This window comes from Delphinapterus leucas, chromosome 10 (assembly GCF_059928025.1).
Source record: "Delphinapterus leucas isolate spDelLeu-1000000601 "Yukka" chromosome 10, BTC_Dleu_Yukka2, whole genome shotgun sequence".
NCBI classification, from domain to species: domain Eukaryota; kingdom Metazoa; phylum Chordata; class Mammalia; order Artiodactyla; family Monodontidae; genus Delphinapterus; species Delphinapterus leucas.
This window is the reverse complement of record NC_143138.1, coordinates 63,430,400-63,457,021: the sequence shown is the minus strand read 5'-3', so window position 1 is coordinate 63,457,021 and position 26,622 is coordinate 63,430,400. Positions and strand designations below refer to the sequence as shown.

At 41.9% G+C, this 26,622-nt stretch overlaps 1 protein-coding gene across 1 annotated transcript; it reads left to right on the top strand.

The window, feature by feature from the left end:
- The first annotated feature begins 462 nt into the window (after nucleotides 1-462).
- Nucleotides 463-26,622, top strand: LZTFL1 (leucine zipper transcription factor like 1). The gene is made up of 10 exons (XM_022573397.2): nucleotides 463-600; nucleotides 13,282-13,406; nucleotides 16,026-16,220; nucleotides 17,931-17,991; nucleotides 19,089-19,160; nucleotides 20,429-20,494; nucleotides 20,581-20,658; nucleotides 23,216-23,392; nucleotides 24,406-24,509; nucleotides 25,610-26,622. Exons 1-10 carry the CDS (start codon nucleotides 598-600, stop codon nucleotides 25,626-25,628), a joined length of 900 nt encoding a protein of 299 aa, XP_022429105.1. The 5' UTR covers nucleotides 463-597; the 3' UTR covers nucleotides 25,629-26,622.

Here is a 26,622-nt window from a genome sequence, read left to right as displayed (position 1 = left end):
ATGGGAGCGGTGGGGAGTGAGTCGTTCAAAGCTCTATCCAGGAACCTGGCAGCACTGGTGCTGTTGGCCTATCTCGGCCAAGTAGGAACACTTGGGAGAGAAGAGAAATAAGTCTGGGACGCCCCACGAGACCGTTAAAAGGTCGGGTGTCAACGGTCGAGGCCACGGCCCTCGGGGCCGCCAGGTCACAGGAAGTGCAGGACAAGCCCTGAGCAGCAAAGCAGACCCAGATGCCCCGCGAATCCCGGGAGCGGTGGGGAGTCAGGCGGCCGCTCCACTTCCGTTACCATTGGCAACGGCGGCCTCCCCCAAAGTCGGCGTGGCACGAAAAGGAGGGACTTCCCGGCTGTGGGAGCAAATGCGCATGCGGCTGTCGGCCGGTCACAAGGCACTTCCTGTCGCGTGATCTTGAGGACCAATAAAAGTGCATCATTCCAGGGTCACGTGCATAGGTTGCCATTAGCAACCGGAGGCTTCTAAACAACCCGCCCTCCCTCCGCGTCCTCTGCGGTCTAACTTACCTTGGAGACGCCGGGCCTGACGAAGCTGCGCCTGGCCCCTCCCGCTTTTCCAGACCGGTGACTCCTGTCCACCGCCATGGTGAGTAGCCGGCCGGGTAACGCCGGCCCGCGCCGAGGAGAGATGCAGAGCCGGGGCCCCGGGGTGATACCCTGGCCTGCAGCGGGTCTGAGTCCGGCCCTGAGCCTCCCTGAGGAGGGGAGGCTGCGCCGGGTGCGAGAGGCTCTGTTAGCCTCGGCCGAAGCCCTTCCGGGATAATCCTAGGTGGAGCCCTCTCCTAGCAGCCGCGCTTTTCCGCGTCGCTTCATTCCTCGCCCCTGCCTGAGGTGCCCGGGGCAAGTCACTCTTCACAGGTGGCTGACGAAGAGAGCTGGAGGGAACCGGCTGCCAGCAGAAGGCTCAAGGCGGGATTCTCATTCGATTCCAAAAACTCCAAGTTTATGCGCTCGCAGACACAGATACACACATGCGCGCGCGCTCGCAGACACACACACACACACACACACACACACACACACACACACACACACACACACACACACACACACACACACTTTGGCAGCATTATGTTAACGAGCCGAGGAGGAAAAATGTGATTGAATACAACTTCCTGATGTGAGAGTGACTGTAAGAGTTCCAGCCCCTATTTTATAGCTGTGAAAACTTGAGTGACATTTCTTGTGTTTTGACCTGTTCAAAAGAAGGCACGTTTTCCTGTATGCTAGAGCATATCCCATTAATCACGCCAGCGTATATAGAATGCCAACTTAAATAGCAACCGTTTTTAGAAGAAGGCACAGTACTGAAGTGTTGAGAAAAAAAAATAACTCCAGGGTTGGGGGCACCACTGGAATGGGCTACTAAAATACCTCAGCAACCAGAATTCCTATTTAGCCCACGCTATGTCCCAAGCACTCTCTTGCAGCTGAGGGTACAGCTGTGAACAAAACAGACCGTTCCCTACCCTGCTTGAGCTTGTCCCTCTCATTCTCTTGATGTCCCTAAAATATAAGAAACAAGTTGAAAAAATGATGGTGATGTCACAAGAAGGTTGATATTTGCTCCCATTCTATCTTCTGTAATTCCTTTCTATCAATTTGCTTAACGACTGAGGTTTTGGAGTCAGGCTCAGTTTCTTCATTAGTAAATTGTAGATAATAAGTATACTTCAGTTGTTAAAATGATAAATGAGATAATGCATATAGAACAAATAGCGCAGTACCTGTTAAAATATTAAGCATTCAGTATATAATAGGGTTTATTAGGTTGTGTTCATTTTTATCATTACATTTTCATCCTTATACTTCTCATGGTAAAGCTGTATATGGACTTTGGAGTATGGTCAGGAATAGGGAACCATTTCTGGCACCTTCACCACTCTCCCCTCACTTTATGGCACAATTTCAGGACACTAGCTTGGCAGTGCTCTGGTAGGATTCTTGCTCTGTGTTTTAGCTATTTTTTTTTAATAGAATCTTTTTGCAACAAAATTCAAACAAATTCTGATTTCCCTATTAGGATACCTCCCACTATTTCTACATATTTTACAGCTGATCATCATATCTTCTCTGATTTAACAGCTGACAACTGGTGTCAATGAGGTTAAGTGATTTGCTAACAGAAAGTTTCATAGCTAGGCTTAAATTTGGTTTCTAATCCAGTGCTTTCTCTACTTACACCACACATCAACCCATTCTGTTTTCTCTCTAATGATGTGATTCGTGTACGTGTAGTGTACATATGTGCATATGGGGAAGCAAACGTTTATGAGTGCTGTTTCCCGGGCTAATGCTATTTCTCCTACCGAACTCAGCTGCTTCTTTCTTTTTTTTTTACATCTTTATTGGAGTATAATTGATTTACAATGGTGTGCTAGTTTCTGCTTTATAACAAAGTGAATCAGTTATACATATACATTTGTTCCCATGTCTCTTCCCGCTTGCATCTCCCTCCCTCCCACCCTCCCTATCCCACCCCTCTAGGTGGTCACAAAGCACCGAGGTGATCTCCCTGTGCTATGCGGCTGCTTCCCAATAGCTATCTATTTTACGTTTGGTAGTGTATATATGTCCATGCCACTCTCTCGCTTTGTCACAGCTTACCCTTCCCCCTCCCCATATCCTCAAGTCCATTCTCTAGTAGGTCTGTGTCTTTATTCCCGTCTTACCCCTAGGTTCTTCATGACATTTTTTTTTCTTAAATTCCATATATATGTGTTAGCATACGGTATTTGTCTTTCTCTTTTGGACTTACTTCACTCTGTATGACAGACTCTAGGTCCATCCACCTAATTACAAATAGCTTAATTTTGTTTCTTTTTATGGCTGAGTAATATTCCATTGTATATATGTGCCACATCTTCTTTATCCATTCATCCGATGATGGGCACTTAGGTTGTTTCCATCTCCTGGCTGTTGTAAATAGAGCTGCAATGAACATTTTGGTACATGATTCTTTTTGAATTTTGGTTTTCTCAGGGTATATGCCCAGTAGTGGGATTGCTGGGTCATATGGTAGTTCTATTTGTAGTTTTTTAAGGAACCTCCATACTGTTCTCCATAGTGGCTGAACCAATTCACATTCCCACCAGCAGTGCAAGAGTGTTTCCTTTTCTCCACACCCTCTCCAGCATTTATTGTTTCTAGATTTTTTGATGATGGCCATACTGACTGGTGTGAGATGATATCTCATTGTAGTTTTGATTTGCATTTCTCTAATGATTAATGATGTTGAGCATTCTTTCATGTGTTTGTTGGCAGTCTGTATACTTCTTTGGAGAAATGTCTATTTAGGTTTTCTGCCCATTTTTGGATTGGGTTGTTTGTTTTTTTGTTATTGAGCTGCATGAGCTGCTTGTAAATTTTGGAGATTAATCCTTTGTCAGTTGCTTCATTTGCAAATATTTTCTCCCATTCTGAGGATTGTCTTTTTGTCTTGTTTATGGTTTCCTTTGCTGTGCAAAAGCTTTGAAGTTTCATTAGGTCCCATTTGTTTATTTTTGTTTTTATTTCCATTTCTCTGGGAGGTGGGTCAAAAAGGATCTTGCTGTGATTTATGTCATAGACTGTTCTGCCTATGTTTTCCTCTAAGAGTTTGATAGTTTCTGGCCTTACATTTAGGTCTTTAATCCATTTTGAGCTTATTTTTGTGTATGGTGTTAGGGAGCGGTCTAATCTCATATTTTTACATGTACCTGTCCAGTTTTCCCAGCACCACTTATTGAAGAGGCTGTCCTTTCTCCACTGTACATTCCTGCCTCCTTTATCAAAGATAAGGTGACCATATGTGCGTGGGTTTATCTTTGGGCTTTCTATCCTGTTCCATTGATCTATATTTCTGTTTATGTGCCAGTACCATACTGTCTTGATTACTGTAGCTTTGTAGTATAGTCTGAAGTCAGGGAGTCTGATTCCTCCAGCTCTATTTTTCGATCTCAAGATTGCTTTGGCTATTCGGGGTCTTTTGTGTTTCCATACAAGTTGTGAAATTTTTTGTTCTAGTTCTGTGAAAAATGCCAGTGGTAGTTTGATAGGGATTGCATTGAATCTGTAGATTGCTTTGGGTAGTAGAGTCATTTTCACAATGTTGATTCTTCCAATCCAAGAACATGGTATATCTCTCCATCTATTTGTATCATCTTTAATTTCTTTCATCAGTGTCTTATAATTTTCTGCATACAGGTCTTTTGTCTCCTTAGGTAGGTTTATTCCTAGATATTTTATTCTTTTTGTTGCAATGGTAAATGGGATTGTTTTCTTGATTTCACTTTCAGATTTTTCATCTTTAGTGTATAGGAGTGCCAGAGATTTCTGTATATTAATTTTGTATCCTGCTACTTTACCAAATTCATTGATTAGCTCTAGTAGTTTTCTGGTAGCATCTTTAGGATTCTCTATGTATAGTATCATGTCATCTGCAAACAGTGACAGCTTTACTTCTTCTTTTCCGATTTGGATTCCTTTTATTTCCTTTTCTTCTCTGATTGCTGTGGCTGAAACTTCCAAAACTATGTTGAATAAGAGTGGTGAGAGTGGGCAACCTTGTCTTGTTCCTGATCTTAGTGGAAATGCTTTCAGTTTTTCACCATTGAGGACAGTGTTGGCTGTGGGTTTGTCATATATGGCCTGTATTATGTTGAGGAAAGTTCCCTCTATGCCTACTTTTTGCAGGGTTTTTATCATAAATGGGTGTTGAATTTTGTCGAAAGCTTTCTCTGCATCTATTGAGATGATCATATGGTTTTTCTCCTTCAATTTGTTAATATGGCGTATCACGTTGATTGATTTGCGTATATTGAAGAATCCTTGCATTCCTGGAATAAACCCCACTTGATCATGGTGTATGATCCTTTTAATGTGCTGTTGGATTCTGTTTGCTAGTATTTTGTTGAGGATTTTTGCATCTATGTTCATAAGAGATATTGGCCTGTAGTTTTCTTTCTTTGTGACATCCTTGTCTGGTTTTGGTATCAGGGTGATGGTGGCCTCGTAGAATGAGTTTGGGAGTGTTCCTCCCTCTGCTATATTTTGGAAGAGTTTGAGAAGGATAGGTGTTAGCTCTTCTCTAAATGTTTGACAGAATTCGCCTGTGAAGCCATCTGGTCCTGGGCTTTTGTTTGTTGGAAGATTTTTAATCACAGTTTCAATTTCAGTACTTGTGATTGGTCTGTTTGTATTTTCTATTTCTTCCTGATTCAGTCTTGGCAGGTTGTGCATTTCTAAGAATTTGTCCATTTCTTCCAGGTTGTCCATTTTATTGGCATAGAGTTGCTTGTAGTAATCTCTTATGATCTTTTGTATTTCTGCAGTGTCAGTTGTTACTTCTCCTTTTTCATTTCTAATTTTATTGATTTGAGTCTTCTCCCTTTTTTTCTTGATGAGTCTGGCTAATGGTTTATCAATTTTGTTTATCTTCTCAAAGAACCAGCTTTTAGTTCTATTGATCTTTGCTATCGTTTCCTTCATTTCTTTTTCATTTATTTCTGATCTGATCTTTATGATTTCTTTCCTTCTGCTAACGTTGGGGTTTTTTTGTTCTTCTTTCTCTAATTGCTTTAGGTTCAAGGTTAGGTTGTTTATTCGAGATGTTTCCTGTTTCTTAAGGTAGGATTGTATTGCTATAAACTTCCCTCTTAGAACTGCTTTTGCTGCATCCCATAGGTTTTGGGTCGTCGTGTCTCCATTGTCATTTGTTTCTAGGTACTTTTTGATTTCCTCTTTGATTTCTTCAGTGATCACTTCGTTATTTAGTAGTGTATTGTTTAGCCTCCATGTGTTTGTATTTTTTACAGATCTTTTCCTATAATTGATATCTAGTCTCATAGTGTTGTGGTCAGAAAAGATACTTGATACAATTTCAATTTTCTTAAATTTACCAAGGCTTGATTTGTGACCCAAGATATGATCTATCCTGGAGAATGTTCTATGAGCACTTGAGAAAAATGTGTATTCTGTTGTTTTTGGATGGAATGTCCTATAAATATCAATTAAGTCCATCTTGTTTAATGTATCATTTAAAACTTGTGTTTCCTTATTTATTTTCATTTTGGATGATCTGTCCATTGGTGAAAGTGGGGTGTTAAAGTCCCCTACTATGAATGTGTTACTGTCGATTTCCCCTTTTATGGCTGTTAGTATTTGCCTTATGTATTGAGGTGCTCTTGTGTTGGGTGCATAAATACTTAGAATTGTTATATCTTCTTCTTGATCGATCCCTTGATCATTATGTAGTTTCCTTCTTTGTCTCTTCTAATAGTCTTTATTTTAAAGTCTATTTTATCTGATATGAGAATTACTACTCCAGCTTTCTTTTGGTTTCCATTTGCATGGAATATCTTTTTCCATCCCCTTACTTTCAGTCTGTATGTGTCTCTAGGTTTGAAGTGGTTCTCTCGTAGACAGCATATATATGGGTCTTGTTTTTGTATCCATTCAGCCACTCTGTGTCTTTTGGTGGGAGCATTTAATCCATTTACATTTAAGGTAATTATTGATATGTATGTTCCTAGTCCCATTTTCTTAATTGTTTTGGGTTTGTTATTGTAGGTCTTTTCCTTCTCTTGTGTTTCTTGCCTAGAGAAGTTCCTTTAACATTTGTTGTAAAGCTGGTTTGGTGGTGCTGAACTCTCTCAGCTTTTGCTTGTCTGTAAAGGTTTTAATTTCTCCATCAAATCTGAATGAGATCCTTCCTGGGTAGAGTAATCTTGGTTGTAGGTTTTTCTCCTTCATCACTTTAAATATGTCCTGCCAGTCCCTTCTGGCTTGCAGAGTTTCTGCTGAAAGATCAGCTGTTAACCTTATGGGGATTCCCTTGTGTGTTATTTATTGTCTTTCCCTTACTGCTTTTAATATGTTTTCTTTGTATTTAATTTTTGACAGTTTCATTAATATGTGTCTTGGCGTGTTTCTCCTTGGATTTATCCTGTATGGGACTCTCTGTGTCTCCTGGACTTGATTAACTATTTCCTTTCCCATATTAGGGAAGTTTCAACTATAATCTCTTCAAATATTTTCTCAGTCCCTTTTTTTTTCTCTTCTTCTTCTGGAACCCCTATAATTCGAATGTTGGTGCGTTTAATGTTGTCCCAGAGGTCTCTGAGACCTTTTCATTCTTTTTTCTTTATTCTGCTCTGCATTAGTTATTTCCACTATTTTATCTTCCAGGTTACTTATCCGTTCTTCTGCCTCAGTTATTCTGCTATTGATCCCATCTAGAGTATTTTTAATTGCATTTATTATGTTTTTCATCGTTGCTTGTTTCATCTTTAGTTCTTCTAGGTCCTTGTTAAATGTTTCTTGCATTTTGTTCATTCTATTTCCAAGATTTTGGATCATCTTTACTATCATTCTGAATTCTTTTTCAGGTAGACTGCGTATTTCCTGTTCATTTGTTAGGTCTGGTGGGTTTTTATCTTGCTCCTTCATCTGCTGTGTGTGTTTCTGTCTACTCATTTTGCTTATCTTACTGTGTTTGGGGTCTCCTTTTTGCAGGCTGCAGGTTCGTAGTTCCCGTTGTTTTCGGTGTCTGTCCCCAGTGGCTAAGGTTGGTTCAGTGGGTTGTGTAGGCTTCATGGTGGAGGGGACTAGAGCCTGTGTTCTGGTGGATGAGGCTGGATCTTGTCTTTCTCGTGGGCAGGTCCACGTCTGGTGGTGTGTTTTGGGGTGTCTGTGGACTTATTATGATTTTAGGCAGCCTCTTTGCTAATGGGTGGGGTTGTGTTCCTGTCTTGCTAGTCGTTTGGCATAGGGTGTCCAGCACTGTAGCTTGCTGGTTGTTGAGTGAAGCTGGGTGCCGGTGTTGAGATGGAGATCTCTGGGAGATTTTTCGCCGTTTGATATTATGTGGAGCTGGGAGGTCTCTTGTGGAGCAGTGTCCTGAAGTTGGCTCTCCCACCCCAGAGGCACAGCACTGACTGCTGGCTGCAGCACCAAGAGCCTTTCATCCACACGGCTCAGAATAAAAGGGAGAAAAAGTAGAAAGAAGGAAAGAAAGAATGAAAGGAAGGAAGGAAGAAAAGAAAGAAAAAGGAAAGAGAATAAAATAAAATAAAGTTATTAAAAAATAATTATTAAGAAAAAAAAATTTTTTAAGAAAAAAAATGGACGGTTAGAACCCTAGGACAAATGAAAGCAAAGCTATGCAGACAAAATCTCACATAGAAGCATACACACAAAAAGAGGAAAAGGAAAAAATAATAAATCTTGCTCTCAAAGTCCACCTCCTCAATTTGGGATGATTCGTTGTCTATTCAGGTATTCCACAGATGCAGGGTATATCAAGTTGATTGTGGAGATTTAATCCTCTGCTCTTGAGGCTGCTGGGAGAGATTTCCCTTTCTCTTCTTTGTTCGCACAGCTCCCAGGGCTCAGTTTTGGATTTGGCCCCGCCTCTGCGTGTAGGTCGCCAGAGGGCGTCTGCTCTTCGCCCAGACAGGACGGGGTTAAAGGAGCCGCTGATTCGGGGGCCCTGGCTCACTCAGGCCGGGGGGAGGGAGGGGCACGATGCGGGGTGAGCCTGCGGCGGCAGAGGCTGGCGTGACGTTGCACCAGCCTGAGGCGCGCCGTGCATTCTCCCGGGGAAGTTATCCCTGGATCCCGGAACCCTGGCAGTGGTGGGCTGCACAGGCTCCCCGGAAGGGAGGTGTGGAGAGTGACCTGTGCTCGCACACAGGCTTCTTGGTGGCGGCAGCAGCAGCCTTAGCGTCTCATGCCCGTCTCTGGGGTCCGTGCTGTTAGACACGGCTCGCGCCCGTCTCTGGAGCTCCTTTAAGCAGCGCCCTTAATCCCCTCTCCTCGCGCACCAGGAAACAAAGAGGGAAGAAAAAGTCTCTTGCCTCTTTGGCAGGTCCAGACTTTTCCCCGGACTCCCTCCCGGCTAAACGTGGTGCACTAACAACCCCCTGCAGGCTGTGTTCACTCTACCAACCCCAGTCCTCTCCTGGTGCTCCGACCGAAGCCCGAGCCTCAGCTCCCAGCCCCGCCTGACCCGGCAGGGGAGCAGACAAGCCTCTCGGGCTGGTGAGTGCCAGTCGGCACCTGTGTGGGAATCTCTCCGCTTTGCCCTCTGCACCCCTGTGGCTGTGCTCTCCTTCGCAGCTCCGAAGCTTTCCCCCTCCACCACCTGCAGTCTCCGCCCACGAAGGGGCTTCCTAGTGTGTGGAAACCTTTCCTCCTTCACAGCTCCCTCCCACTGGTGCAGGTCCTGTACATATTCTTTTGTCTCGGTTTATTCTTTTTTCTTTTGCCCTACCCAGGTACCTGGGGAGTTTCTTGCCTTTTGGGAGGTCTGAGATCTAATGCCAGCGTTCAGTAGGTGTTCTGTAGGAGTTATTCCACGTGTAGGTGTATTTCTGGTGTATCTGTGGGGAGGAAGGTGATCTCTGCGTCTTACTCTTCCGCCATCTTCCTGATTCCCCCTCAGCTGCTTATTCCTGCTCCCTTTCTTAACTCCATCCATTTTAGAGTAACTTTTCTGTCTTTTGTCCTAAAGTTCATCCTCAGTTTTTGTAATTTTTTCTTCTTGGTCTTGGGACAGTCAAGACTTTTCTTGACTGAAGAGAAAATAATTAACAGATTTGAATTGGCCACTTACTCTGCACAAGGCACTGTACGAGGAGCTGTGTGGTATAAGAAATGATTCAGGCCCTCATGAGCTTACAGTCTACTTGAAGGAGCAACATCTGGAAGAAAAGACTACTAATAGTACAAGGTAGTAATTAGTCTGTGGTGTTGCCAAATGAGTAGCAGAGTTGATATGTGCTAATTTTTGGAGGAAGGCATAACTAGAGTTACTGAGGGCATATTGGGAGGCTTCACAGAGTAGGTAAAACAGGTTTGGTCTTGAAGGATGGGTAGGAATTTGGTGATTTCCTGGAGCATGCTCGTACTGGCTGGTGAGAGCCAATCGTGTGCATTTCTTCTCATCTCTGCATTCAGTGACATTACCTTGGTAGCTTGAAATCAGCCTTGCTGGGAGTTTTTATACCACAGAAATCAGCAAGGGCCGCAAATCAGTTTCATACACCCCCCACCCAAAAGCCTGTTGTTAAGCATTTACCAGCACACCACTGGGTTGGGTTCAGATTCTTGAATAAGAATGGGGAGGTACTTTTAGTCAAGGATTGGGGTAATGAGAGTGAAAGTATAAGCAGGAAATGTTAAATCATGCTTCTGATGAGCAGACTAGTCTGACTGAAGTAGAGTGTCCTTATGGTAGAATTCTGGGAAATGGGGTTAGAGAAGGAGTTTGGGGAGTATGGAGGCCTTATGCACTTAAGACTATAAACAAGGAAGAATAATTGAAAATTTGTTTATGGGATTTTTTTTAGCAAGATGTGACATTGTTTTGAGTTATTTCCAATTGTAGGATATTCTTGCCCATACTTATGCGACTATAAGAGATAACATCTTTTCTAATGTAGGTATTCAGTTCTTTTTTCAAATGCCTGGTGGAGATCTGTCTTGTTGTGAGTCACAACTCAGGTGCATATGCAACTATAACATGTTTGTTTTCTTTTATTTATTTAAACTCTGACATTTTCCAAAAAGGATTTGAAACAGCCAAGTTGAGTGGGGGCTGTGGAGTTAGACTGCCTGGTTCAGATCCCTGCTCTCCCACTTACCTATTTCAGTAGCATAGAAAATCTTTCTTCTCTGTATCTCACTTATCTATCTGTAAAGTAGGGTTTTTTAAAAAAAATAATAATTTATTATTTATTTATTTTGGGTGCTCTGGGTCTTAGTTGTGGCGTGCAGGATATAGTTCCCCGACCATGAATCAAACCCAGGCCCCCTGCATTGGGAGCATGGGGTCCTACCCACTGGACCACCAGGGAAGTCCCTGTAAAGCAGGTTTATACTACCTTTATCACAGGGTTGTATTGAGGATTAAATGAGGTAATGCCTGGCACATTGTAACCTCTGAATGACTTTTAGCTGTTATCATCATTACTATTATTATTTCTAATGTTCGACATTAGTTCAGGGAGTTGGCTAATAATCATTATAAACCAAAACGTAAGAAACGTCTTTCCATTTACTTTGTCTAGCTCTAAGGCAAGATCTTAGTTACCATTTTAACAAATAAGGTAAAGTCATGAAATTTAAGGTAAGTACATATCTCATATGTGTTGGTTTACATTGGTCAAAATACCTCAACTAGTTGTTCTGAAACATTAGTCTACTAGATAAATGACCATTAGAGAACATCGTAATGTCTTGGGTAATTCTTAAATTATTGAACTCTAACATCTTGAATTGTAGAAATATTAAGAACAATGTGAGGGAGAAAAAGACTTGTTAGAGCCATTCATCATGTGGTTGGGGGTACACGTCTGTAGGCCAGCCTGTTATATTTGAGAGTCAGATGCATATAGATAACAGTTGACATCTTGAGATAGATCATGTCATCAAGGAGAGGATATAGAATGACAAGAGTAAGGGCCCCCAGGCAGGGCCCTGGGAAGTACAGCTACTTAAGAGGCAAGCCCAAGAGGAGCCTACAGATGAGATCAAGAAGGGAGGTGGGGTTAGCAGCCAAAGAATGGAGCAGGTCAGTGGACAGAAAAGCATCGGCCACGGTAGTTGGATTTGTTATTAAGAAGTTGCTGGTGAGCTTCGCAAAGGCAGTTTGAACAGCATATAGAATGGAGACAGCAAGAGTAGAAGGGAAGTAGAGAAATGCAGCAGTAGCTGGAGGGAATTTCTGGTTTTGTATTTTTTTAGCATGAGTGAGATTTATGTACACAGTCTTCTCTATGGTCCGAGGGGAAGAAGAAACGTATAGAGAGTTGAGACGGGGAGTAATTGGTTAAATAAAGTCCCCCAGGAGCTTGAAAGAGAACACATTAAGGCCATGATGGCCTTCAGAAGGAGGAACTCTTTCAGTTGACTTGTCAGGCACATGTCTGTTGTGTGCCAGGCACTATGAGTCGTCCCGGGGATACTCAGGGAACCAGAGGGACAAGGTCATGGCCCTTGTAGACTTCTGTTCTCAGGGAATGGAAACTGCTGAGAGAAGGTAAGGATGTATGTAGATGCAGCAAAGCCGTGGTGCGGGGCTTGGGGGGTGAAGGAGGTCATGCCCAGTGACCTTGGTGCTGGCCTCCACAATGCAGCCCAACACTGTGCTGAGAATGAGAGTTAGACCTTTGTCTCCCATAGACAGGTTATTCTTACAGTAAAATAATCCTGACTTATTCAGCCCCCTGCATTAGAGGTTCACTTTTATAATTTCCTTCTTTAATTTTCAGTATAGCTATAAAATGAAAAAGCTTTATTAATTTCTAGCTTATGGTTGTCAAGCTCTCATCCGGTTTAAAATCAAGACCAATTAGTGGCTATTTCAAAACCAAATATATTTTTTAAAGCTGTGTGAGATGGGATAAGGTTAAGTTTCTGTAATAGAGATTAAAAAAAGAAAGAAAGAAAAAAACCCAGTACCTTAAAGAATATAGAAGTTTGGGCTTCCCTGGTGGCACAGTGGTTAAGAATCTGCCTGCCAATGCGAGGGACACGGGTTCGAGCCCTGGTCTGGGAAGATCCCACATGCTGCAGAGCAACTAAGCCCATGAGCCGCAACTACTGAGCCCGCATGCCTAGAGCCCATGCTTCGTAACAAGAGAAGCGACCGCAATGAGAAGCCTGCGCACCGCAACAAAGAGTAGACCCCGCTCGCCGCAGCTAGAGAAAGCCTGAGCGCAGCAACAAAGACCTAACGCAGCCAAAAATAAATAAATTTATAAAAAAAAGAACTAATATTGTAACAAATTCAATAAAGATTAAAAAAAAAAAGAATACAGAAGTTTATTTATCTCATGCTTAACAGCCCTCTCACTGCTCATCACAGTTAGGTACGAGGTCAGTGCTGCTCCACAAAGTCGTTCCAGGGATACCAGTCCCTTTCAGCTTGCTGTTCCCCCAGCCCCCAGGGCACTGTGCTGTCTGCATGGTTCAGCGGAGTCACCACCCCCAGGTTTCAGAGAAATAGGGTGTGGCAAAGGTGTGCCCCATGTCTTAAGTCCCAGGCTTTAGAAATAGCTCTTATTCTTCTCACATCCATTGCTGAGAAGTAGTCATGTGGCCACACCTGACTTCACGGAGGGCTGGGGAGTGTTTTCTCGTTGGGCAGCCATGTGTCTGGGAAGATGGGAAGAACAGAATTTAGTGGACATCTGCCAGTCTCCACCACAGGATAACCTGTATGTTTTCATTGTTGGTTCCTTTATTATATCTTCAAGACTAACAATTAAATTCTTTTTTTCAGGCAGAGTTGGGTCTGAATGAACACCATCAAAATGAAGTTATTAATTACATGCGTTTTGCTCGTTCAAAAAGAGGCTTGAGACTCAAAACTGTAGATTCCTGCTTCCAGGACCTCAAGGAGAGCAGGTATCAGAGAATTCTAAGGAAACCCAGTGGGAAGGAACATGGATCCCTTCTGGTGGCCAGTATGGGGGTGCTGTAGCAGAGAGGCCTTACAAACCATTGCCAGGATATCATGATCAATTATTCATTGAGAGCAGCTACACTAAGCCTTATGGATATGTGATACTCAAGAAATCAGATTGTGGTGGGAGCAGTCTGTTACTAAACATGCATATAATGATAATTGAGGGATTGCAAAGTTTCAGAAGGGCAGTCAGGAAATTGTGAAGTGCTTGTGGGTTAATGATTGGCTTGCTGTATTAAAGATTCCAGAACCTTAATTACTTGAGTTTTTAATTAAAAGATTAGAGCCATAAGACATGGCAGTTAGCAAGAAAACACCTATGCAGTTTATATTGAAGAATTAGAAGAAGAGAAAACAGCAGGAAACCATGAAAAGCTTGCTGACTAGTACCAAAATTATTAGTTGATTTGTAGCAAGAGATGATAATTAGTTTAGTTGGACCAATAGTGGAAGATAATAAAAGTCCATAGAAAATTTAGTAATAGAGGATAATAGGGAAGCCAACCAAAAGGACTGAGTAATAAAGAGACATCAGATTACTTGGGGATCAGATTTTGGCACACTTAAATGTCAAGACATAAATGAAAAAGGTCTCCAAGTGATCTGTAACTGTGATAAAGTCATTAACTTCACTCAATAGCAGAGACCCTCAGCTGTAGACTGTTACCTGTTCGACCCATCATTCTAATCTGATAATCTGGCTTCCTAACCCACAGCAGAGGTAAGCAGCAATCTGATTGGTGAGTCTATGAGACAGCCAGAGAAGGTACCCATTATTTACTTTATGCATTGGAGTACCTTAACTGCTGTTCATAATAATGAACTTGGGTTGCTCAAAAAAAAAAAAAAAACATTTTTAAGCAGATTTGCTTTGTTCTATTAAAGAATATAGAATGTTAATATATTTAATAAGGACTTGCATCAAAAATAAAGTTTTGGTTTTTTTAGAGTGGTTAAATTCTGCTGGGTAAATGAAACGTTAAAGAATGGTAAATCAAATAAAGTTTGGTGTAACTCCCTTCGTTATGTCCTTTTGGAATGATGGAGAAGAAGACTTGAGGTCGGGGCTGTAGCTCTTCATCTGCTGAGCATCTGAGGGATAAAACACTTTGAGGCTGGAGGCAGGGAGTGGAGGAGACTGTGTTACTATAAAGCTGTCATTGATCGTAGGAGGCATGCGTGGAAGCTTTCTCAAGGATTCAGCTGTTGGGCATGTTCCTGAGGTTGTTGGAAATGATTGTGGAGTTGGGACCATGGGCAAGTCACCGCCACCTTCTGAGCCTGTGTTCCATCTGTGAAGTGAGGGAATTGAAGAAAATGGCTCAAGAGTTCCCTTCCAACACAAACGTTCTCTGTGGAAGAGTCGATCTTTAATCCTTTTGATGATGATGTTTGTTTTAATGGAGCTTTAATTAAATTAGGATTTTTTTCTTTTGGGCCTCAAGAATGCTAAGAGAAGCAATATATAATTACCATTGATTTTCTTATAGGCATTTACTAACATGTGAATGGTCATTCAGTCATCGAAATGCTAGACAAATGATATAAAGAAAGGAGAAATTACACCTCTCAGGTGACTTATGAAATAATTAAATGTGATAAAACTAATTTTAGGGGAGATTAAAGATTTTCACTGAAAAGCTAAAGAAAAAAGTAGATAGTTTGGGGAATGTTTCTGAGCACATACTTGTATTAAAGGATGTGCACATTTGAAGAGCGAACCAGTTTAATCATTTAAATAGACATCAAAAATTAATTGAGCTTAAATTATTTTCAAACTGTTTTATTAATAAAGAAGATAATTTCCAGAGGGACTTTCACTAAACCCTTTAAACCCTTAGATCAGGGGTCCCCAACCCCTGGGCCATGGACTGGTATCAGTCCATGTCCTGTTAGGAACCGGGCCGGACAGCAGGAGGTGAGCGGCGGGCAGGCAGGCGAGCAAGCGAAGCTTCCTCTGTATTTACAGCCGCTCCCCTTCGCTCGCATTACTGCCTGAGCTCCGCCTCCTGTCAGATCAGCAGCGGCATTAGATTCTCATAGGAGCGTGAACCCTACTGTGAACTGTGCACGCGAGGGATCTAGGTTGTGCTTATGAGAATTTAATGCCTGATGATCTGAGGTGGAGCTGAGGCAGTGATGCTAGCGCTGGGGAGCAGCTGCAAATACAGATTATCATTAGCAGAGAGCTTTGACTGCACAGGGACCATAATAAATCAATTGCTTGCAGACTCATATCAAAACCCTATCAGTGAGTGGCAAGGGCAAACAAGCTCAGGGCTCCCACTGATTCCGCATTATGGTGAGTTGTATAATTATTTCATTATACATTGCAATGTAATAATAATAGAAATAAAGGGCACAATAAATGTAATGAGCTTGAATCATCCTGAAACCATCCCCCTACCCCCACCCCCACGTCCATGGAACAGTTGTCTTCCACAAAAGGTTGAGGGCCGCTGCCTCAGATGACATGATGTGGGTTTCTTAGTTTTGTTTTACTTTGTAAATAGTTGTTATTGTTTATCCAGAGGTTTTGGATTGTGGTTGTTTTTCAGGCTGGTGGAGGAGACCTTCACCATAGATGAAGTCTCTGAAGTCCTGAATGGGTTACAGGCCGTGGTCCACAGCGAGGTGGAGTCTGAGCTCATCAACACGGCCTACACCAATGTGCTACTTCTGCGGCAGCTTTTCTCACAGGCTGAGAAGTGGTACCTCAAGCTACAGACAGACATCTCTGAACTTGAAAACAGGTACTAAAATTTGTATCCACAGTTATGACAATAGAGGCCCAAGCATGAACTTAAGTTAGTGAGGGCTCCCCTGGTGGCGCAGTGGTTGAGAGTCCGCCTGCCGATGCAGGGTACATGGGTTCATGCCCCGGTCTGGGAAGATCCCACATGCCGCGGAGTGGCTGGGCCCGTGAGCCATGGCTGCTGAGCCTGCGCGTCCAGAGCCTGTGCTCTGCAACAGGAGAGGCCACAACGGTGAGAGGCCCGCGTACCGCAAAAAAAAAAAAAAAAGTTAGTGAATATCTTTGCTGCTTTGCTTGGGCCTGGTGTGTGAGAAAATTTGGGTAAGGTAACAGCAGAGCATCCAGTTACTAAGTGATCTCTTAGGTGCCGCTCAGCATCCTCTTCAAAATGCCCTGTTTCCACTATTCCTAGGTGTTATAAAGGCCTCTGAGATTTATGAGATTGCTCTTAAGGCTATAAGTAATTATTCCATATGGTATATCTCTGGTTAGCCTGATCAGTATTATAACAAGTCTTCAGAGATAGGTCAACTAAGAAAAAAAGATTATGAAACAGTTGAAAAGTTAATTCAAATACCATCAAATCACACTTAGTAGTATTGGAAGTTTATTTCTAAATAATTGCATTAAAATTATATACTGATCTTTAAAATAGGGAAAGTAAAAAAGTTTCATTATCTGAACTATATCAAAAAGCTCATTAATTTTTAAAAAATATGGTAAAATCAATGAAATTGAAACTCAGTCTAAGAAAAGTCATGCCAGAGATCTGCAAAGACTGATACTGAGCCCAGGGGCCGTTTGCTAAGCACAGGTGCAGCGCGGCTTGTGGACAGTGCTGTGGCCTCGGGTAGGGAAGGAAACCATTTAGCTTCACCAACTGCCAGTAGATAACTGGTGAGAAAACTTTGAGAAACTGACCTATTAAAAAGCTTAGGAGAGTAGTTACTGCCATTCACTCTGTAAGCTTTTGTATAGTCAGCCCCCAGGTACCTTTGCAAATAAAAGGAAATGTTCAGGTGGATCCCCCAAACCATCTGTCTTCCTTGAGAATTTATCGTACTCTTTTCCAGTAGATGTGAACTAATTTTATTTTTCCGAGGCTACTCTATTAAAACTCAGTTTTCCTTGAACCTCTACTAGCTAACAATGTATATTATAGAGCAATTTCCCCTTAGCACCTCAAAAATACAGTGTTGACTACAAATTTCAGACATAGTTGTATTAACATTGTAATTTAGTTCTAGCGATTATATTGTACACTCAGTAGGTACAAAATAGTAGGTGCTATGGAGATTCAAATTTGAGTGCATGGAACTTAGGTTCTCGACCATTAGTAACTAAATATTTTTGATGTGGTGAAGTTTTGTTCATCTTGCTCTGTTGTTTCTGGCGTGTAATAGATTGGTACCAGTGCTTTTATTCTTCTTCTTTTTTTTCTTTCTAAATTTTATTTATTTAGTTATTTGCCTGTGCCAGGTCTTAGTTGTGGCACGCGGGATCTTTGTTGTGGTGTGCGGGATCTTTTTTTAGTTGCAGCGCGCAGGCTCTAGTTCCCTGACCAGGGATCGAATCTGGGCCCCCCGCATTGGGAACACAGAGTCTTAACTGCTGGACCACCAGGGAAGTCCTGCTTTTATTCTTCTTGTGTGTATGATACAAATCTATTCTAAACAAATATTTTTTCCTATTTGTTTTTGTCTTCAAGAGAATTATTGGAACAAGTTGCAGAATTTGAAAAAGCAGAATTTACATCTTCAAATAAAAAGGTAATTTTTGGTCCTTATAAGCCCATACCTTAATAGCCAGTGTTTAAAATCCTCAAGTTGCTCAGAGCATTCAGAGATTAAAGTGAGAACTCTCAAGGAAAAGCATTCAACTCAGGAGCAGAATTCCAAGCTTGCCTCTCAGATTTTTAGGAGAAAAAAGATAAGTTTTGGAAGTAACTATGAAAAACTTGTTTTTGTCTACTACCTCACACACGCATGCGCATGCACACAACATCCCTGCAGTCCACCCGCCTCCCAGCCATGCAAGCTCTTCACTCAGATGATGCGGAGCACAGGCGTTGGGGGCATGCACCCTGGCACTGTCACTCCTCAGCTGTGCGACCTTGAGCGGGTTACCTGAGATGGCTGAGCCTCGTTCCCCTCATCTGTCAAGTGGAGACAGTACTAGTAGTTACCTGCTTGTCTCTTTAATCATTCTCATTACCTGTAGTGACCACTTAGCATTCCATTGTGTAGATGCACCATAAATCCTCTGTGGTGTTACATGGTAAAACACTGCCAAGATCAATCCATGAACATACAGGTACAAAACAATTTTCTAATTATTCCTTTGGAAAATATTTCTAGCTAAGAAATTTCTAGGTCAGAGGGCATGAACTGTTTTGTTTTAATACATATTGCTAAACTGCCAGAATGTTTGTGTCAAGTTACTCATCCGTAATGTAGTTTACCTAAATCCTCATCATTATTACAATTTTTCTGGGGTTCATGCAGAAATCTCCGTTTTAGCTCCCACAGTTTAAAATCCCAGTCTCTAGATACTAGGATCTTTATCGGCTTTGGCTTTGAGTACCTTCCTTCCCCCCTTTCTCTTCCACCTGTTCTTTGTTTTTTTTTTTTTTTAAAGATACAAGGAGGATGGGTTTTGTTTTTATCTCTAATTTGCATTGGGCACTGTGGGCCAGGCACTGTCCTAAGCACTAGGACGTAGCAGAGATCCAAACCAATGAAAATCTAGCTGATATCTCAGTGAATATGTTTACACAGTGTCTTCCACTTAGAAAGTACAAGAGTTCAGTGATTACACGTGTTTTATTCAGTGGTGATTTCAGTTTGGTTTCTTTGTTTTGTTTCAGCCCATCATAGATAACATAAAGCCAAAACTTGCTCCACTTAACGAAGGTGGAACAGCAGAACTCCTAAACAAGGTAATGTTGCCATCATTTTGAGAAATGGCAAACTCTCTAAGGATGTATGCTCACTGCCTGCCCAGCTCTAGGGTAGAGAGACTGGGTGGAAGGTGTTGATTCAGGCTTTGGTCCACTGAGGGTAATTAGCCCATCACAGTAGTTGTACTGAATGGTACCTGGTGGGCCAGAAGAGGACACACTTAACTCCCAGAGAGTCTGAAGCAGCTCTTGATTGCATCTTTTCATAATGAAGTGAAGAGCATAGAATTTTGGGAAGTGTTTATTGATGGACATTTGAAGTTTATGAGCTGTGATAACAGTGAAGAGATTTTTTAATTAAGAGGTTTATAAAGATTAATTACTGATATACAACTATTTTTCGTGACTCTTGTGTTCTCAACATTATGCTAGATATTGTTACATAAAAAGAAAAGTAATACCTGGCCTTTTGCCCTTAAAAACCTTGTAGTCTCGTTGGGAAGGGATAACTAATATTCTAGGAACAGAGACAGCAGAATGCTAACCTGTGTGCCACAGTTGCCACTAACCTGGTGCCAAAGGTGCCACAGGGTGGCAGAGAAGACACATTTCCATGTGGGTAAGAGTAGTTGAGGACAGGCTCTTGGGTAAGGTGGTGCCTGAGCTGGGCTGAAAGGTGTAGCAGATTGAATTGTCAGAGGGAAGAGAAATGGTATGGGCAGCAGAGGAACAGAGTGGGCAGCAGTCAGAGGCAGAGAGGAGGCTGGCATGCCTTGGAGCAGAGTGCAGGCTCTCCAGCTGGGCGATGCTGCATGTGCTGGGGTATAGTAAGAAGTGAGACTGCACTGACAGGTGATGCTTGTGACGGAGCCGCTGATGAGCAAGGCCCTTGGACCTCAGCTCAGTTGGAACCACTTAGGGGCTGGACACAGGGTATGGAATGATGAAGATTGTGTCTTGAGGATAAGCAGCAAGTGGTGTACAGTGTAGGCTGAGAACAAACCCAAGAGTTGCAGGATCAGCTAGGTGAGAGATGGCAGGGGAGAGGGACTTGGCAAAAAGGCTGAGAGTAGAGGGCTGCAAAAAGCCTGAGAGACTGTGAAAGAAGAAACTAGAAGTCTTAGAGCCAGAGATGACTCATACGTGTTGAGGCTGGTGGGCTGGGTAAAACTGGAATATTACCAGTAACCAGGGCATGCAGACTTTTGAGCTTTTATGTAATTTAATATAAAAATTAAATTTTTAAGTGAAACAAAGGATTAAAAATACTTTGGCTAACATAATAAAACTTGAATTTACTCACAAAGGAAATTTTAAGACTTCAAGAAGAGAATGAGAAATTAAAGTCAAGGCTGAAGACCCTTGAAACACAGGTAACCGAGAAATACTTTAACAAAATTATTGAAAGAGTTACTTACAGACTAAGTACTGAATGTATTTTGTTTAATCTTGATTATAGGCAACAAATGCATTGGATGAGAAGTCAAAACTAGAAAGAGCACTGCAAGATTTACAGCTTGATCAAGGAACTCAGAAGGTGAAATCAGTTTTAGCATTTTCACATTTTCTAGATGATCAAGTTATAAACTTATATTAAGTCTTAGCTACTATCAGTATTATGCCCCACAGCCAGCCACTCCCTGAGAGGGAGGCCACCACTGTAGTTCTGCATCAAGACAAACTTGTCCAGGAAAGGCCAGGTGAGCGCCTGTTGAGGGCAGTGGGGGCAGATACACAGCTCATGTACTTCACATATCCCAGAGCCCATTGGCATATGAGATATGCTTAAATTTATTTTTTAAAAATTCTTCTCCCTTTCACTTTGCCCTTCCAATTACAACGGGAAGAAAGGAAGAGTTTTTAGTTATTATTATACAGAACTTATTATTACTTAAGTTTCCCTTCGGTGAGTGTGACAAAACAGAATGAATTTACTCGTCATGCATCTTCTAATCCGCCTATATCTAGCTGTGCTTCTGTAATACAGTGAAATCCAGTGAAGTTCTCCAAGCTTGTCTGAATGGAATGACTGAGTATCACTCTGCCCTGGAAGTCATCGTGTGCTCAGTTCTGCCTCCTTTGGCCTTTCCATTGAGATTAGATGCTGTAATAGGATCCTGTCAGCAGGACCATTGGAGTGAATTTTCATTGCAGCACTGGCTTTTCTAGTGGTTGTAGTGCCATTGTAAATGTCTACTAAACAATCCCCAAACTTACTTCATTAGACTTTGGTTATACTTTTTCTATGGAAAATTTCAAACATATACAGGAGTAGAGAGAATAGTGTAATGCACCCCAGGTACTCATCACTCTGCTTTACCAGTCAGTCATCAAGACATGGCCAGCCTGGTTTCATATTTACCTCTACTTTCTTCTCCCTTTCCCCATGTTTTTTGGGTTTTTTTAATTAATTAATTTTTTGGCTGCGTTGGGTCTTCATTGCTGTGCACAGGCTCTCTCTAGTTGCAGCAAGCGTGGGCTTCTCATTGTGGTGGCTTCTCGTTGCGGAGCATGGGCTCTAGGCGCACAGGCTTCAGTAGCTGTGGCACGCAGGCTCAGTAGTTGTGGCTCACGGGCTCAGTAGTCGTGTCTCATGGGCTCAGTAGTTGTGGCTTGCGGGCTCCAGAGCGCAGGCTCAGTAGTTGTGGTGCACGAGCTTAGTTGTTCCGCAGCATGTGGGATCTTCCCGGACCAGGGCTCGAACCTGTGTCCCCTGCATTGGCAGGCAGATTCTTAACCACTGCGCCACTGGGGAAGTTCCCCCCCATGTTTTTTTGAAGCCGGTCTCAGACATTACATTATTTTATCTGTAGGTTTTTTGTTTTGTTTTGTTTTGTTTTTTGTGGTATGTGGGCCTCTCACTGTTGTGGCCCCTCCCGTTGCGGAGCACAGGCTCCAGATGCACAGGCTCAGCAGCCATGGCTCACGGGCCTAGCTGCTCCGCGGCATGTGGGATCTTCCCGGACCAGGGCACGAACCCGTGTCCCCTGTTTTGGCAGGCGGACTCTCAACTACTGCGCCGCCAGGGAAGCCCAGTCTGTAGGTATTTTTTAAATAAAAGGATGCGTCTTATATGGCTAAAACAAAAGGAAATATATATGATTTTCAATCATTATATACCAAGGACCATAAATTTCAATCATTATATACCAAGGACCATAAAACAGCTAAATACTCCAGAACAGCTTTAGTTTCTCAAAAGTAAACCAGTTACCAACATTTTCAGATGATGAATTTGTTTTAAAAGCCATTGAAGGTTTTGCTCCAGTTTTGCTTTTAAGATTTGGCAAAAGCAAAATGCGTACAGGCCTTGACTAGATGCAGTGAAATAAAATCTTTTTAAAAACCAGATTTCAAAAATAAGTAAGGAATTCTTCTTTTGTTGATAGTAGTGCTTCGTCTTCATAGTTAGCAATTATAGACCATTTTCCTGTCATTAATATAACTTTTGTCTTTTATAAATTTTATCTAGTTAAAAACATGATCCAGGTAGAAGATCCAGCTGCTTATATTACACTGACGAAGTGTACAAATATGTGCATATTGAATTAATGTAAAAAACTTAAAATCTTGTAAATTTAGCAAGCCATATAATCAGTAAGCATTAATTAGGCTCTCATAATATTGTAAAACATGTCTCTTACATTTTTTGTATAAATTGTATTAATTTTATTATTTTTCCATCTGTATCATTAAAAATTCTTCACCAGGATTTTTTTACCTTGACTTTTCAAAAATGAAGCCTATTTGCCACCCCAACTCGGGGAAACACAATCTTGTCAAATTTAGGATCCCACCTCTCTTGTTCCTCTTTTGGAATTCCAGCAGTTCATAAATCATATTTTACATACTTGGAAATCAGTGACCACTGAGTGTCTGCTGTGCTCAGGACACAGTGCACTGGTGCTGAGGGTGAACTGGGTGTGCTGGTGACCCTGACTGGGCTGCAGTGGCAGAGAAGGCTGGCGGGGGATGCTGACATGCACACGCAACACACATCATCATCTGTTTCCATCACCTGTGATGCTGAATCTAAAGCAGTTGCTATTTAGGATGTCAGCATGAAATCATGTGAGTGTATGTATTTTTCATAGGATTTTATAAAGACCCAAGACTTGAGTGACTTGGAAAACACAGTTGCTGCTTTAAAGAGTGAGTTTCAGAAGACACTTAATGACCAGACAGAAAACCAGAAGTCCCTGGAGGAGAATCTAGCGACAGCCAAGCATGACCTGCTCAGGGTGCAGGAGCAGCTGAGCATGGCTGAAAAGGTCAGATTTGTCTGTTTATATCCGATTAAGTGATGAATGCAGTGTAACTAAGGGAAACGTTGGACAACTACATATTCACTTCATTTTTTGTCAAGGTATTAGGCAATTTGTGTTCTAAAGATTTATCATTTGGGGACACTGAGATTCTTCCATCTTTGGCACTAAAATATCTGTGATAATAAAAACCTACACTCCTTCTGTTCTATGGTAAATACTCCACTGAGGGTGGCGTACAGCCGGCACCCTGAGCACCCATTTTGCTCTTCCTGATCAGCCCTCTTACAGTCTGGCAGAGGGATGAGTGGCTTTTTTCTCAAGGGTTCTATACCTTTTTCTTAATTTATATGAGATATGTGGAGAACTGGTTTTTTCACTTTAGGGGTTAGACTCTTAAGAATATGGGAGCTAAAATGTAATTAAATTTAAAATCCTCCTCTTCAAATACTGGCAGTATTTTGGGATTTGGAAAAAAGAGCATGCTTATTTTACCTGAAAATGAATTTACTTTTTCAAATAGATTTCCCATGTCTATGGCATAGTATGTTTGAGTTATTTGCTAATATTGTACTTGGGAAATGTTACTATTTTATTAGCTTCCCATTTGAAAGAATGTATTTTTAAAGTTTGAATAGTCTTAATTTTATATAAGTATATATTTTTTAAAATTAGAAAATAGGGCTTCCCTGGTGGCGCAGTGGTTGAGAGTCCGCCTGCCGATGCAGGGGACATGGGTTCGTGCCCCAGTCCAGGAAGATCCCACATGCCGCGGAGTGGCTGGGCCCGTGAGCCATGGCCGCTGAGCCTGCGCATCTGGAGCCTGTGCTCCGCAACGGGAGAGGCCACAACAGTGAGAGGCCCGCGTACTGCAAAAATAAATAAATAAATAGTAAAAATTAGAAAATAAAATAAGCACAATATTAGTAAAATTAGGGCAAAATATATATTTTCATCAGATATGTTATTTCTTTCCTTAACTATTTCTTATTAATGGGCTGACATTTTTCACTATGCAGGAATTAGAGAAAAAATTCCAACAAACAGCAGCTTATCGAAACATGAAAGAGATTCTCACCAAGAAGAATGACCAAATCAAAGACCTGAGGAAAAGACTGGCGAAGTAAGACATACTGATCCTGTCTCTCAGATTGTCTCCCTGCTGGGTTGATGTCTGTCCTTCATTAAGTCTAACCTTGTGTCTGGAGAGGTCAGGCCGGTGGGGAGTTGCTCTGTCATTCAGTCCAGAAGGCTGTGTCTGAGGAAGGCAGAGGGGTTTTGGCCAGGCCTCATCTGTAACACCCACCAGCGTTTCTTTTCAGGTTCAGCCGAACCTTTAGCCTCACACAGGGCTACACTAGGCTACTCTGGCCGTGGATTCTCTTAGCAGGATATTGGACAGAAACCACAGCAAGCACATAGGGCAGCATTGGGCATTTCTCCTCAGTGGTGTCCTTGCTGCAGCCCACAACCTGATCATACTGTGCTCTCACATGACAATTTAGGTGCTAGAAAATGAGTCCATGCGTGGGTGCCAGAGCCAGTGTGGCTTAGAAGTTCCATGCCCTATATAGGACCAGTGTCTTTGGTCCAGCCACGTGGTGCCCAGGCAGGGACATGTCCGGGAGGGAGGGACTCAACTGTAGGGAAGCCGAAGCCGTGGTTTCCGCCATGGATGTATACTTGTTCACAGTTCTCCTGGTCCAGATGGAGTCTTCTAATCGGGGTCATTTCTGTCATCAGTGGCTCTGCCTGGAAATTCAGCTGACATTTTACCTTTAGCAGGGTTCCAGGGTACCAGAGCTAGAAAGTGAATCCCAGATCATATTTTTCCTTAGAGAAGGGGTCTGTTAACCCTGTACTCACAAAGCCATATCAGCTGTTTGTGTCCATCAGGCCATCGATTAGATAATTACCATAATTACCGCCGAATCCCTAATCTACTAAGCTATCACAGATCTAGATGCCACATGTAGAAACTTGGAACCTGAAGGTATCTCAGCAGTTATCTGGTCCATTCTCCACCTGTGGCAGGAATCCCGAGTTACCCTCGTCATGCCTTGAATGTATCTGACTTCTCCCGTAGCAGTGATTTTAAGTGAAAAATGCAACATTACTGGTTTAGTCACTGGAGGTGTTTCAAGTAAACTTATTTAGTAACAACAACAACAGCAAAAAGTGTCATGACATTATGCTGTTAATTGAATATATATCTCTTTCCAGATATGAACCTGAAGATTAAAAACTGAAGAAGATTTCATCTGGAAGCTGCCACTACATGAAAGTACAAGCTGTTTCTCACCTCAGGCATGTATTTGAAGCAGTTTGTTGTATTCCCTCTCTTTATTTTTCTAATATTTAGACTTTGCTTCTGATATTTAGAACTAGAGTTCCTATTTCAGTTACCTAATTGAGGAGAAAACCTACTGACTGATTCTGGCCTGTCATCCCAAACTCCTCTCTGCTGAGTGCTCCAGAATCTTAGTTCAAATGCAGTGAGAATTCTTTATAGTAAAGAAGAGGCTTATCCTTTTGCATTAGTGTAAAGAGCACGCCTTTTCAATAAATGTTAAAGCTAGCATTGTCTGTACTTGTGCATTCCCCAGAGGAAAAATATAGAGTTATTAAAGATAGCTATTACAAATAAACCTTATTTTTTAACATGAAATCTAATTTGTTTTCTATATGTGATCATCAAAAAAATATGAATTTATTGAAAATGTGAATACCATCTATTATAGGCATCATTTTTACCAATTATAATGAAAATTAACAGTGAACATGAGGTTTCAGTTAACTCCTTTGGTCTCTCTAGCTAAATGCTGAGGAGGGTCAGACATTTTTTGCAGCATAACTTATGAGTCCGTATTACTAATGGAGAAGGCAGAGCCATCCTGTACTTATACAGTTGAGAAAGTATCTGGATTCAGAGTAAATGTAATCTTTATACTTCAGTTTCCAGAATATTCTTTTAAGTTATGTTAAATGAGAACACTTTTTTTTAATATATAAATTTATTTATTTATTTATTTATGGCTGCATTGGGTTTTTGTTGCGGTGAGTGGGCTTCTCATTGCGGTGGCTTCTCTTGTTGTGGAGCACGGGCTCTAGGCACGCGGGCTTCAGTAGTTGTGGCTCACGGGCTCTAGAGCACAGGCTCAGTAGTTGTGGCACACGGGCTTAGTTGCTTCATGGCATGTGGGATCTTCCCGGACCAGGGATCGAACCCGTGTTCA